Here is a 15,954-nt window from a genome sequence, read left to right as displayed (position 1 = left end):
TTGAGTTAGTGGAGCACACAGCCGGGACACCATCAGGTCCCATGGATGCTGTGTTTTTGCTTTGGAGAGAGCAGTTCTCACTTGGGCGTTGGAGATGTTTGGGGGCTGCAATCGCTTGGTATAGATATCTCCTTTGGGGAGGGGAGAAGTTTGCACTGAACCTGTCAGCCAGTATGTTGGCAATGTCTGTAGGATCAGTAATCTTCACATCATTTTGAACTAGTTCTGAGCATATCTGGGAGTTTCCTCCCAGGTTTCTAACATAGCTAAAGAAGGCCTTATGATTGTCTTTTGAGTCTTTAGCTATTTTTCTCTCAAAATTTGCTTTGGATGATTTTATGAGAGCTCTATGTACTTCACAGATAAAGATTCTAGTTGTCTACTGATGTACTATGTTCTTCATCTGTAAATATGTTGTAAGTAATTTCTATGTTAAAGTGTTAATCGCTATGTAATCCAATGTAACTACTGTCTGTTTATTTTACTGTGGAGCTTTTCTCCCCGGGCCTCCGCTGAAAATGGACCCATGTCCAGTCGGACACTCCCGGTCAACAAATTTAAATAAATAAAAATAAATAAATAATTGGTATCAGTCAGTTTAGAAATTGCAGTTACAGCTTTACCATGGAGTAAGGGGTCAGAAACCATACCCAGAACCCTTGGTCAACATTATACTGTTTACATACCCTCTCAAACATATGAATGAAACTATCAAAATTATTTCCCTCAGTAAATTGTGGAAGACATTTACTGACCTTTGTTGCATCTGGGGTTCGGTTATTCCCTTCCCCATTACCTCCATGACTCTGGCAAAGAGTCGGCATCTCCTTTTCATGTTGCCTCTGCCTCTCATTCTCCTCAGCTTGCAAATGTCACAGTTTCTCATTTTCCTCAGCCTCCAGATATCTCAGTCTCTCTGCTGCCTCTATTTCAAAATGCTTGGCCTACAACTCAAGTCTCTTTAACTCCAGATGGATTTTTAAGTCCTCTGTGGAAAGGTTGAGTTGTCCATTTTCTGAGAGTTGTACATCTCCACGGCCAGTCTGATTGTCCTCCTGGTTGCTATTCTCTGATGCAGCTGTGACTAAAGCTGCAATCATGTCTGCTTTAGTCAGGCTGGCATGCACCATTCCATTAGCCTGGCACATCTCAGCCAACTGGCTCTTGTCAGCTTGCCATACTCCTCTGCTGACATGCTTGCATGCTCTCCCTGACTAACTAAACTAACAAAAAAAAATAAAACAATTGTGATATGAACTCTGAATGTTCACTGCATGGCTGATTGAGAATACAAACACCTTCAGTGACCACTGTACACAGGCTACAGGAATTCAATATCCACATCACTACAAGCCAATCAATATGTGATGTGGCTAACTCACCACTGCTAACCAATTAATATGTGATGCGGATATCTCACAACTGCCAAACAACTAATATGTGATACCCCTGCACTGGCCCAGTAATCAAGGAGCCTGAATCCTCACCACTGGCAACAGTGAGGAACATACACAATGGGAGGATGACAAGTACACACACAATAAAGTACAATTTCCCTTAAGAGCACACAGAGATCACAGTCAGTCTGGAGCTGGTTTCTCCCTCTTTCTCCAGATCCCCAATAAGACTCCTCACTGGCACAGCTATATGGTTAAGATCTCAGCTGAGGGGGTCAAACCAAGACCTCCAGTACCCACTCTGTCCAATCAGTGCTTTGTGTCCCTGCCCAAGTAGCTCACACACACACACACACACACACACATTGAGATTTGATTTATATACAAACACACGCACACACCTGGGGAAGGCTGGCTCAGGTTTACCAGCTATGCCCCTTTCTGCCCAGAATATAAGGTAGTTATCACTACCACCAACCCCTACTTAGCAGCTACTATAAAGGCAATTACAAAGGGTGACCATTCCTACTGTGTAATGTTACTATTATCCAAATGGTAAGTGTGACCAAGAGCAACGCTATTGGAGTGGTCTGTACAGTGTCACCAAATACATATGCAAGTACTCTCAAAGCTTCAATATCTTTAAACAAACCAGCCTTAAAGATAGGTTTAAATATATTTAATAATAAATAATAAAAGAACAAGAACATACTCAGTCAACAAAGTAACTGCAGAGTTCAGAATCACAGGACATATTTTAAAACAACATTGCAGGATAGTCTCAAATGAATACAGAAAGCATCTAAACTAATCTTTACTATATTCATATCTATCTCTAAAAGAAATACTATGCGTAAATCCTACTTACAGAGCAACACACAGACAGAAGTGCTGAATGAATGTTTCTAAGTCCAAGACAAGATACAAAATGCACAGTCTTTTTCTGAGAGAGCTCTTAAATTACTAACAAACATTACTGCTGGGTCATCTTGGATGACATCACTCTTTGTCACCTGCCTTCAGTTCCCAGGTTAACAGATACCAACAGAATTTTATCATCTCTATGTGAGAAGTACATATTTCCCAGATGTACAGCTGCTAGGAAGCAATAAAACACACTACATTTTAAACCTAGTAATTAAAATTACTTTCAAGACAATAGAAAAACATCTAGCTCCAGACATTGTGTGCTTGCTGCATTGAAACTGAGAGATAACACAATCGTTAAACATTTTGATTCCAACTTATTATCTTGAAGTTTTGCAAGTCAACTCTGTATGTTCCAGCTTCTACTATTAAAACATACATTTGCACAGGCTGTTCCTTTCTAATAAGGTACACTGTAGTAACATTCTTGGAGCTCAGTACATAACATACAGTTCTGTATAAATCACAGCAATATTCACAAATGACACAGAATTATTTACAAAATTCCAGCTAGCTGGGCTGGCAGTATGGGGATTGTACCAAAGGCTTTGACAAGGTCAAAATAGGCACTGTAAATGGAGTGACCATTGCCCATAACTTCAAAAACCTCTCTTCACACAATTCTGCAATGTTAAGGAGACAGAATCTGTCCTTGAGAAAACTAAACTGGTATAGGACATGGGCCAAGAGGTTTTTTATGTCTGCATTAATGAGCTCAGATATGATGTACTTTGTAGCCTTACATATGACTGATAAACTTCATGGTTCTACAATTACCTGGGTATGTGGTATGGCCACCCTTGTAAAGTGGGATCACAGGGGCAGTTCTCCAAACATCAGGTACATAACCTGTAGAGAGGATGATATTAAAAAGGTTAACAAAAGGTTCAGCCAGGCTATAATTAGTGCTAATAAATAGGCAATCTGATGTATTATCAGGGCTCACAGGTGTGGTAGTTCTAGCTTTGAAGAGGGCTGACAGAGCTTGTCTATGGTTATTTTGGGTGGGGGACTAGGAAGATTGAGAAATAAAGTACAGCTGCGTAAATAAACTTAACATAACAGCAGATGTTCAAATAAATCACTGTTGCAGTAGTCTAATTGTGTGACGAGTATATCATCACTACAAAAGGATTAAGACCGATCGTATCCAGTAGAGGATGGCTGACCGAGCCCTTATCCATTTACTTGGACAAAATGTTTAAACCAGTAGTTTCAGATGTTAAACAGGTACTGAGAGACACGACTCATTTTTTAGAAAACCTTGCCATTTTCAGTAGTTCTCCTTCCTATTGTAGTGATGATATACTCGTCACACTGGATGTCAAATCTTTATTCACCTCAATACCGAATGATATTGGTATGGATTTTGTTAGGTCATTTTTGGTGAAGAACAAATTATCAGGTGACAAGGTCACTAGATGGATGTCTCTTCTCGAAATAACACTTGAGAACAATGTCCTTTTTTACAATGGTAAATATTATTTACAAACCAAAGGGGTAGCAATGGGCACCCCATGTGCCAACGCCTATGCCAATTTGGTATTGGCACAATGGGAAGATACTTTTGTCCTCAATAACAACACTGAGTTCAGGATATATTTAAAACATTATAATAGATTTGTAGATTATGTTTTTATTGTGTGGGGAGGCACTGTTGAACAGTTGATGGAATTTGTGACATACCTAAATGGTACCACAGGATTCCTTTGTTTTGACTGCACCCACTCTGTGAACGAGATTGATTTTTTAGATGTTAAGATTATCAAGGCATCCAATGGCTTTGATACAGAGTTATTTAGGAAGCCTTGTTGGAAGAATAATCTTCTACATCGGAACAGCATGCATCCTAAGCACGTTCACAAGAACATAGTGAGAAACCAGATTTTGAGGGTATCTAGGTTGACCACACAGGATATTGTCTATGAACATCATAAGACACAATTGGCCAAAAATTTTATTTCCAGAGGATACAACAGAGCTGAAGTTCATAGTGACATCTTAGAAGGAGACCAGCAAAGAACAGGGTCGGGTGCTCCACTGATCAGAAGATCAGATGTTTATCCACCACCCAGTAAGGATCGTGATACAGGCACTGTTAATAGAATAACGATCCCTTTTACCAACAAGAACAGCCACATCATACAAGTCCTAAACAACAATTGGAAGCTCTTGATGATGGATGATAAGATTTAGGAACTTGATAGATGATAGACCCCGTGTAGCATACAGGAACATGAAGTCACTTAACAGGCTACTGTGTTACGACAGGAAGCCTGAGGACCATAGATTATCTCGAAGGGCTGGCACTTTTGCATGTCGTTCTTGTAATCAGTGTAGATATATAGCTGACTCCAATTGTTTCACACATCCTGTTACTGGACATGCTTACGTTTTTAAACATTACGCTGACTGTAGGTCCACCAACATTATATATGTTGCTGAATGTCAATATTGTAAACAATTTCATGTTGGCAAAACAAATAGATCCCTACGTGAGCGTATAAGGGAGCATATCTATGCCATTGAGAAAGGCAATATTACCAACGTCTTGGCACGACATATTGCAGAACAAGGATCCTTACACACTTTTAAAGTTAGGATACTGGAATTAGTCATGAGGAGGGGTAGATTGGGCAACATCAGAAATTATACTGAGGAGAGGGAAAGTAAATGGATCTTAAAATTACAAGCCCATAAATATGGGTTGAACGATAGGATCACACTGAAACCATTTTTAGCCAGCAGACCATTGAGACATTAATAATGTTGAGATTTCAACATTGGTAATGTTGTTTTCAGATGTATGTTTTTTATATATATGTTTGATACTGTTGTTTATATTATTCTAGATTCATTCTGGATTGTATTGATGGCATTTTTGATTCACATTTAATAGCTTGAGCAGTGTCATCAATTATTTATTTTTAATTTTCTGATTCGCTGATTTGAACAAGCAGTGATGTCATTTATTGTATTTAATTGCATGTGACTTGACTGCATTTTCATGTCTGATGAAGCGTTAGTTTTAACGTGAAAGCACTAACCCACTGCAGTCTGCTTGTTTGTCTGTTTTTATCGTATTAAACCTTGGATTTTTACGAAACCTTTGGAAGTCTTTTTAGTTACACAATTCATGGTGCACCTCTCTGTTATTTATTTTTATTCATTCTGACTTATGGTTTGGGCCAGCAGTTATATCCTTAGTAGGATATAACCCATATAGCTATTGCTACTGAAGTAGTGATACATATGATGAAACATTTGGTATTATAAAAGTCTAGGAAGCATTAGGCATACTTAGACATACTTGTTTTTGGTGCTATATGCTTGTGACTTAATGGCTAGGTCATTAAAGTTTATAACTGTTTAAATTGCTAAGTTTCAGAATGTGAGGGTTGAATATATATATATATATATATATATATATATATATATATATATATATATATATATATATAACTGCCATTTTTCAGAATATTCCCTTTTTTCCTAAGGTATGGTGATCTTGCAGCTGGTAATATATAAGTCTGAGGTGTGTGGGGGGTTGCCCTCCACATCAGGGATCACAAGGTGCAAGAAACACATTTAAAGTAGACAAGCCACGTTCAGTGTTTGTTCTTTTCTTGCATTTTTGGCCTGTTTTTTTTTGTTTGTTTGTTTTTTTCAGTATTTACGAAGCCTGCATTTCAGTGAGGAGCCATTAAAGTCAACTAGAAGAACAGTAGTGGGGAAGATAACAATTTTGTATAAAGCATTTAGGTAATTATTGTGGTCAGCATGAGTCAGGGGTGGTAAGCAGTAGGTATCAATGACCTGCTATTTAGATACATTCAAGTATAATTTGGTCCTCCAGGAGATCTATGTACACAAAGAAAGGAAGAGTAAACCTGTCTGGTGGACATCTGCAATAAATAAACTATATAACAAATGGAAAAAAAAATTGCTGTCCAAGGCCAAAAAGGAGCAGGTGGCCAATTGAAAGCAGTCTCTCCTTTGCCTGAAAAAGCAAATAAGAGCACTAGTGAAATGCTTTAAAGCCAACTTTGAGTCAAAATTGGCCACATCTACTACAGACAATCATAAGGCCTTCTTCACATATATCCGCAATCTGAAAGGAAGCACCCAGATCTGTTCAGAACTGGTGGTGAAGGACACCACACAGACAAATGCTGCAGATAAAGCCAATCTACTGGCTGACAGATTCAGTGAAAACTTCTCTCCTCTATTCCCCTTCAGTAAATCAGGACATCCTCAGTACCTATCCTCCATGCCTTATCTCTAGGGAATAGGTCATCACTGCCCTCTCAAAGACAAAAAATACAGCCTCCATGGGACCCAATAACATCCCAGGCTGCATCCCACATGAACTCAGGCATGAACTTGCAGCAGCATTAGGCACCCTATTCAACCAAAGCCTGAGTACCGGCTTTGACCCAGCTGAATGGAGGACAGCCACTATCTTCCCTTTACACAAAGGTGGAGCATCCACCGATCCAGGAAATTATAGACCCATCACCCTAACTAGTGTGATCTGCAAGGCCATGGAATGAGTTATCATGGACCTCATTAATTGGGACATTGGCAACCTCCAAACACTCGACCTCACACAGTTTGGCTTTGTCAAAGGGAGGTAATGCCTGTTAAATCTGGTCAACTTCTTTGAGACAGTCACCAAAGCCATGGACGAGAGGAAGACGGTGCATACCACCTACCTTGACCTGGCCAAAGCCTTTGACACTATTCCCCACTCGGGCATAGTAGATAAACTCTCTCAACTAGGCATCAATCCATATGTTATCAGATGGGTAGCAAACTGGCTCACTGATAGAACCCACCTAATCAAAATAGGGTAAGCCACCTCAAACAGTAGACCCATAATGAGCTGCGTACCCCAGGGATCGGTCTTGGGGCCTCTGTTATTCAGGATATGCTTCACTGAGGTGCAGGCCAAAACCAGTGGGCTACGGCTGACCATGTTTGCAGCTAACTGCAAGCTGGGCAGAGTCATCAATTCCCCAAGTGATGTGGACATCCTCTAAGAGCATCTCACCCAAACAAATGACTGGTGCTACAAACATGGCCTCAAGCTGAATGCCAAAAATGCATCATCATCCACTTTGGGGAGAGTGACGTCCCCATATATTGTCACATTAATAACAATGTCCTAAGTACACAATCAGTAGTAAGGAATTTGGGCACCCAGGTTGATAGCAACCTGACTTTTGACCACCATGTTGCTTCTGTTGTATGGAAAGCTTTCTACATGGCCCATCTCATAAATAAGGGTATCTCATCCAGGGACAAAGAGGTCATAACTTCCCTGTATTCTTCCCTTATAAGACCAATTATTGAGTACAGTGCCCCCTTCGGCTTGTACCTCACAAAGCACATGCAGCAGCTGGAGAGACCACAGAGGTTCCTCACCAGGAGAATCCAGAGCCTCAAACATCTATCCTATACAGATAGGCTAAAAGCCCTGTCCCTCTACTCAGTTTCATACAGACTCTTAAGAGGTGACCTTTATCTGGCATACAAAGCAATCTCAGACCCTGTCTCAATGGGACTGCTGCATATCCACAAGTCAAGCTGCACTCAAGCAACCCATACGTGCAACCTCAATCTGGTATGTGATATCAGTAGGACTTGTTGGCAGGAACAGACTCCCTCTCCATGTCAAGCAGATTACCTCATTATCCCTTTTTAAGCGCAACCTGTATAACTGGATGGGAAACAGAAAATACACCTCTGGGATTCCACCTATGTCCCTGCTGGACAGGAGCTTTGGGTGCTGACTTGACTAAACAGAAGCTAAGCTCTTGGCTAGGCTTATAAGAGCCTCAGTGACAATAGCCTAGTAACCTTCTATGATCCTATGAATATGAGACATATGTCATGAGATAATGAGGTCTTTAATAAATTATCAGTGGGTCTAAAGGCATGACTCTATTTATTTATTTTTAAATGGGAAGGTGGACTGGTACAACAGTGTCCAAGTTCCTACTCTTTCACTAAATTAACTGCTTAACTGAGTAGTGCAACTGCTGCAGTGTTTTAATCTGCTATAGTTTATGCTGTAGTTCCTCTCCGAGGCATATAAATTTGTGCATATTATTTTTCTAATTTTCCTGTATTACTGGGATGTTTAGTTATTCTCTGAGGCATAGGAATTTGCGTGTCATATTGTTCTACTCACCTACAGTACAGAACTGTAGTGTAGCAAGTGACCTGCATTTTAAATTACCTGCTGCTACATGTATATTGCTGCTTCGAGTGTACCTTATGCTAGTAATTCAGTACTTGCTGTTACAAGTATTTTGCTGTATTACTGCTTTGTAATCAATACATGATAGAATTGTAAAAGTGCACTGTTACTTGTTTTGCTGCCTTGTATGTGACTCACGTATAGCTTTACTTTCCTAACAACCTCTCCTCATTTTCTGCTATTCTGCTAGTTTTTCTAATCTGACCCCCCCCCCCCCCAACTCTCCTGGTCTGCCTTTCTGGTCTATAAATGTACCATCAGTTACACTAACCATTTCTTTTCTTTGTACTCTGATACCTCAACTCAATCTCTCTTCCTATACCATACTCAGTATCTGTGTTGTGATACAGTCTCTTGGTCTCTCTTTTATACTCATCTCTCAACTCTCCCCTCTTTTTATTTCTAGGTGGTAAGCCCTGGTAGACAGACCCTGAGAAAGATCATGTGGTACAACTTTGCCCAGCATCAAGTATTACATCTTTGCTCAAAATAACCATATGGCTCTACAGTACAGTGATATTATATATGTATGTCAACTTATCTAATCTTATATTGTAATATAAGTTCATTGTGTAAGACCACCTGCACACCACTGACCCAGGCTTCTGCTCTTCACCTCTCCTGTTTTCTGCTTCTATACAGTTTGTTTGTTATTTCCCTTCTCCTAATTTTTATTTAACTTTATTCTTCTCTCCTGCCCTATTTTACTGCTCACCTTATGAACTAATTCTCCCGTCTACTGACTGTTGCCCTATGCTCGCTATATAATAACTTAACAATGCAAGACCTTCTTTCTGATGCTTTTCTACCTTACACTTCCTTCCCTCTAATTTTCTGCCTTTAAATTCACCTTTGCTCTATTTCACTTGTTTAAAATGAGCGACTGCCTTCTTGCCCACTGCATTTCAGTAGCACACGCTGTTTTTCTTTTTCCTTCTTTCTTGCAGCCACCTGCAATTTGGTCCAGCTTGCTCCGTTCACCCTCACTATGCTCAGGCTCACTACACTCCCCACCCTACTCCCATTACTACCCACCCTCACTTTCATTTTGATTTATACTCTATACCCATTTGACCACTCCCCCCTCCCCATCCCAACTTCCTCCAACATCTTTCAATCACTTCCTCTACTTCCCCTCCCCCTCCCAACTTCCTCCAGTCAACAATCACCCCTCTTCACTGGTAACAACCTATCCCACTCAAGACTGTATCTCATAACTCCCACCACTAGCCTTAATTACTTACCTTTGAATCTTACTCAAATCCATAGCCTCTGTGACACTATGTTTGCCTTAAAAGCATATTTTTCCTGTAGCTTACTTCTTAGTATCTTCTCCACCTCCATCCTCTTCCTTGCCTACAGTGCCACGTCTTATCTATACACCCTCCCACCCAGATATTATACACCTACCCCTCATCCACTCTCTCAGTTACACACACCTTCCCTATATCCCCATCCTTATTTCTTCACTCTTTCACTGCCTTGCATAAAATTAAGATATTCTTCCTGTCAACCTCCCCCTGCAAAATGAAAACAAAAACCCACCACCAACATAATCTCTTAACTTATCTCAGACTACTTATCTTAAATCTATTACTGTCAGGTGACGGTGATATACATCCTAACCCAGGGTCAAATTCTAGCTCTTCCCTCCCCTCATATCCCCAGTCCTCTACCCTTTTTTTCTTTTTCTCAGACTCACACACTGTCAGCCACCAAAAACCTATGCATTATATTTATGAACATTCAAAGTATCACAAACAAAATCTCCTCTTTCCACACCTGGATCTCCTTACACACCCCTGATATCCCCTGCCTCTCTGAAACTTGGTTTATACTTCATATATCTGGCACCAAAATACTTCCTCCAGGTTATAACATCCTCTGTCATGATCATCTTAAGAAGAAAGGTGGAGGTGTTGCTATTCTCTAATCTAACCTGCATTCAACCTCTTTCTATCTCTACCTCTGATTTCCATCCAGCCAAAATTCTCATTGCCAATTGTCAATTAAGCAATCACAAAAAATTAGCTATTGTTTCCATTTACATTCCCCCAGGAAACAACATCATTACTGTTGAGCTCTTTCTTGGATCTCACAGACTATCCTCTTATGAAACCATTATTTTAGGTAACTTTAACATTGACTGGAATGTCCTCGACACTGATTCGCCTAACACCTCCATTAACCTCTTTGGATTCCCCCTACTAATCTCCACCCCTACTTGGCTAAACAAATGTACTAGTTATGGCTCCATTCTAGATTGGGTCCTAACCTCTAATTCCAATCTGTGTCACAACCCCTCTACTCTACCTGCTACCAGAAATGATCATCATCCCACCTACATACTTAGACACTCTCCTCAAGTATGCAAACTCCAGCAATTCAAAGAAGGTCACAATCTATCCAATTTTAATCCAGAAATATTCAACTTCCTGCTCTCTTCAATTAACTGGTCCTTCCTCCACAATCTCCCCCTAAAGGAAGCTGTCTTGGCTTTCAACATCTTACTAGACACACACAAAGCTCCATGGCCCCAGTCAGGGAACTAAGAATAAAAACACATTATGCCCCCTGGATAACACAAGCCACCCAAACCCTCATGAATAAGAGAAATAGTGTGTGGAAAAAATGGAAAAGATCCAAATCCCTCACTGATCTTCAAACCTATAGACAGCTCAGTAACTTAACCAAAAAAAGGTAACCCTAAACAAACAAAACGTCTTCCATAAACAACTTAACAATCCCCACTCAAACCTGCAAAAATTCTGGCACTCAGTTAATAAGTTACTACATCCTGGGAGTCCATCATCCCCCAACCCCTGCCCTAATAGCACTGCTACTGCCACTACTACTTTCCTAAATACCGTCTTCATTGACACTATCTGCAGCCTTACCAAAAATGACTATATTGCCCATCCCATATCCTCTACACCTACTCCATCTTTCATATGTTCTCTTAAACCCATCCCTACAGTCTATATTAAATCTTTTCTGAGTAAACTTAAAACTTGCTCTCCATCAGTTGATAATCTACCTCCTCAGTTCCTAGAAATTGCTGCCAACTCTATCACTTTCCCCATCTCCATATTACTCAATAGGTCCATTACAGAAAACACTGTGCCTAACATATGGAAAAAATAAAGGTAACAACTCAACTGACCCCTCTAACTTCAGATCAATTGCCATCTTATCTCTCCTGTCTAAAATCCTAGAAAAATGTATTCACAAACAGCTTCTCGACCACCTTATACAAGAAAGTCCTCTCACACCCACACAGCATGGTTTTCGCCCAAAACATAGCACTCCTACTGCTCTAACATCCTTCATAAATAAAATTGCAAATTCTCGTGACAATAATAAGTTAGTCTCCTGCTTGTTTATTGATCTGTCTAAAGCCTTCGATACTGTATTCCATAAAGTACTTCTATCCAAACTAACCTCACTAAACCTCTCCAGCTCTATGCTATCTTGGTTCTCAAGCTACCTTTCCAGTAGATTCCAGGCAATAAACTGGCAATCTAACTTCTTTCCTTTCCTACCCATTCAAACAGTGGTACCCCAAGACTCCATCCTGGGATTCCCTACTTTTTAACATCTTTATCAATGACCTCTACTCTTCTTGCCCACTGTCTACAGTTGTCCAATATGCTGATGACTCTACAATCATCTCCTGCTCTGACATCACTCATCTCCATACCTTTACCTAAGAGTCCCTTCACACAGTCAAAAGATGGCTTACTTCCAACCAACTGTTACTTAATCCAAAGAAAACCAAACTTCTCCTGTTCCTCCCTACAACTTTCCAACATCACAAAGCCACTTTTACTGTCTCCTCCCTCAACAACACAACCATCTCCACTGAATCTCACACTAAACTTCTAGGGGTTCTTATTGACAACCAACTAAAGTTCAATTGGCGCACTCATCAATGCATTAAAAAGCCACATCAAAAGCTGGGCCTACTATAGATGCATAAAAAATTCCTCACAAATGCTTCAAGAGTGTTCCTTGCACAAGCTTTTCCACTTCCCACACTTCTCTATGCTGCACCTATACTTACTAATCTCCAATCCAATCTTCTGTCCAAATTTGAACTCACCTGTAATAAAATTGCTAGATTTGCCTTCAACCAGCCATATCATACCCATGACTGCATTGCTCTAAAAAGACTACACTGGCTGGAATTTCATCACCAAATTCTATTACCCCAGCTTCTCATGGCACACTCTATCCTACACGAACCCTCCTTATGCCCCTCTCTCTACTCTCATCCAACCTTACACTCCTAACCGTGCTCTCTGTAGCTCTCAACAGCACCTGCTGCAAGTCTATAAGCCTAATAAAAATATTGGTAAACTCCTTTACAGTTACTCTGTTACTAATGCCTGGAATAAACTACCTTTAAGTGTCAGAGATCAGGAATGCCTCTATAATTCCTGGTCCTGCCTATGTAATCACCCTAATTAACAAAAGTTTTATTCTTCTGCAATTTACTTCCACTTTTATATCTTTCCCTCCTTACAGTTCTGCTGCCTATTTCTCCTACTTCTCTCTGCTTCTTCCTTTATACTTTGCTAATAGTTTCTGTGCTTCATTATACTATCCTACCTGTTGGTTTTATTCTCTCAGCTTCCATGAACTACTGTATGGTTATTGGCCTTTCACATGAGTCTTTATCCCTGTATATACTAATGCCTTTAAATATTTCTGCTTCTCCTATAGCTTCCATTAGCATGTGACCTCTTATGATATTTATAATTATCTTTATTATTTTTTATGTTCAAATCTGACCACACTCTACTGTGCTGTATATATTGTACATTATTTAGAATTATGTTATTTTTATATGCTTTCTCTCATATTTTTTGTATTTTGTACTATGTATGCTTTGTTTTGATATCATCTGAAAAGGTGCCATTTGCCCAGTCAGACTTACCTGGTTAACAAATGTCAAATAAATAAACATTCGACAAGCTGCTTAAGCTAAAATGTTCTTTAAAGTCATTTGTATGTACATTATATGGTGCTCTGTGCTATATTTCTGAACTGTAATAACTTGTAATATGATTACTACATACAAATGAATATATAAAATACATGCTACATTTTTTGTGATACTGATGTTACATGTCAGCTGATTCAGCTTATTCCAAAACTGCATTACAAGCATCACATTCTTTCTTTATTTATATACAGATTGCCTTTGGTGCAAGCTGCTTCATTTGAATTCCTGATGCCTGCAGTACTTCTCATTTCAAACTCTTATGACAGCTTGCTAGAAACTGACAATGGTAAATGTCATTCAATGTTATGCTTATTATTAGACTGGTATTAGTATTATGCCATTATTACTAGCTTTGTGTATAGACAGTGAGTTTCTTGCACAATATTTTTCCTGTTTCTAAACCTGTAGAAAAGAAACTTCCAACTGCTTTGCATCACAAGATGACAGCAGCTTCTCTGTCTTCCTGTGATATAAGGCTAGCACGTCAAAATAGTTTATAAGCCCATGTTCTGAGAAGTACTGTCTATAGCAGAATCAAAGATTTTGAATTATAGCTTTGGGTTCGAGTATATCTAATTTAAAGTTACTGTCTAATGGTGCAACAATTATCTAATCAAAAATGAGGGGCAAAAGGAGAACAAAACATTGGGAAAATAAATCCTCAGGTGTGCTATATTAAGTGTAGCCCTGCAGTCCAAATGGCAGTTCTTCATAAGCTAGAGCTAGCCAGCACTTATTACAGTTCTCAGGTAATGTTATGACACTCACTTTGGACTGAAGGATTGAGTAAATTGATTTACTAATAATTCTTCTTTCTAAAAGTTATATTGTGTTGAGCTGTGTTATCATGGATCTGATTTATAATTGACATTTAATCGGAGATTAGGAAATGATGACTGATTGCAACTCAAATATTCTAACTGGATTCTTTATCTGACTGATGTGGTACAGGTACCAGTGTGATGCCTCAAGTGCACATGAGCCAAATCAACATGACAGATGGAAAGTGGATACAGCCAATCAAAGAGGTAGGCTTGTCTTAACATGGTGAATGGGCTATTCTCTGAATGAACAAAGGGTCACACGAGCCCAAAATCTTTTAAAATGTATTTTGAATACTAACGTAATCAACTGTTACACACAGTTAATGGCTACATATCTTCATGTAATGTAAGGCAGCTACCCAGCAATTCTTGAATCACAACTGGACAAGCCAGAGTGCAGTTGCATGTACAGCATTTAACCTTGGAATCATCTCTGTCCCAAAATTATATGAAATGGATTTTCTGCATTCATCTAGCACTGGTAGCTGGAGATGGACTTTAGCTTGAAGATCATGGGTTCTACTGTAGCCTAGAATGAATTCCTTTAATAAAGACTGCTACATCTGTTGAGTACAAGGAGTTAAGATTTTTATCCACATTTTAACATGTACTTTCCTTGAATATTAATGACTTCATGATTATTGTCTAAATATGTAGAATTTCTGGCTGCCCAGACTAAATATTCCTACTCCACAAACAATCAAAAGTTGTATGTCCTTACTGCATTTTACATTTTTTGCCACACATTTAATTCAACAAAGTATCAGATTCCCAGGCATACTGAAATGTACAGGCGCACACAAAGTTTTTCTCCCCTGCCTACCAGGAAACAGAGCAAAGATTATCACCATCACTGAAACTGTGACGTGTTACTTTTCTTCCCACAAATGTATCCTAGCCAAATCTGGTCCTCATGTTCATACTCCTTGAATTTTACACTGTACTAAACTGCTCTTAGCCATCCTTATCTACCTACCTTAACTTTATGCACTGTGCCTGTTTTTTTTTTTTTGCTTTGCTCTGTTTTGTTTTTTAAATTCAAATGTTAGGCAGACTCACTTTTTCTCTATTTTTTTTTTATCTTGTCAACACAAAACATAATTTCCCACTTTTAACTATCATCCGCAAAATACATTTTTCACTGACTAGACAAAATTTTACACATTTTCAATGGACCTGTCTAACCCCATTCTTCTGTTCCACAACTTCCACCTTCCCCTTAACATGACACTGTCAGTCACCTTGCAGCAGCTGATTTCTCAATGAAATCCTATAGTGTGTGGATTCATGCCTCAGCTAAAATTTGCTAAAAGTGCTGGTTGTTTGAGTTACCTCACTGTAAAATGTGAAATGCACAGAAGCTGTCCAGTTGTAACCTGTGTAACGAGTTTTTGGCCTGCTGTTATTGTCTATATTATAACTGACAATGTGACTTTACCACTCAAGAGAACACTATGATTTTTTTTTCCTCCAAAAGAATCATGTGAAGACAGCATTGTGAACAGAACTGTCTTAATTCCATGAAAGAAGAAA

At 39.3% G+C, this 15,954-nt stretch overlaps 1 protein-coding gene across 1 annotated transcript in view; it reads left to right on the top strand.

The window, feature by feature from the left end:
• The window catches only part of SLC23A3 (solute carrier family 23 member 3), a 1,305,121-nt gene that overhangs the window by 469,140 nt on the left and 820,027 nt on the right, over window positions 1-15,954 (top strand). Inside the window, exons 3-4 of the mRNA XM_044073709.1 lie at window positions 13,789-13,883; window positions 14,549-14,625. Coding sequence (XP_043929644.1) covers window positions 13,789-13,883; window positions 14,549-14,625 — 172 coding nt within the window. The remainder of the gene's footprint in view (window positions 1-13,788; window positions 13,884-14,548; window positions 14,626-15,954) is intronic.

This window comes from Protopterus annectens, chromosome 6.part0 (genome assembly GCF_019279795.1).
Source record: "Protopterus annectens isolate FY-2018-M chromosome 6.part0, PAN1.0, whole genome shotgun sequence".
Classification (NCBI taxonomy): Eukaryota; Metazoa; Chordata; order Ceratodontiformes; family Protopteridae; genus Protopterus; species Protopterus annectens.
Note: the sequence above shows the minus strand (reverse complement) of the source record. Positions and strands in the feature narration are given on the sequence as shown.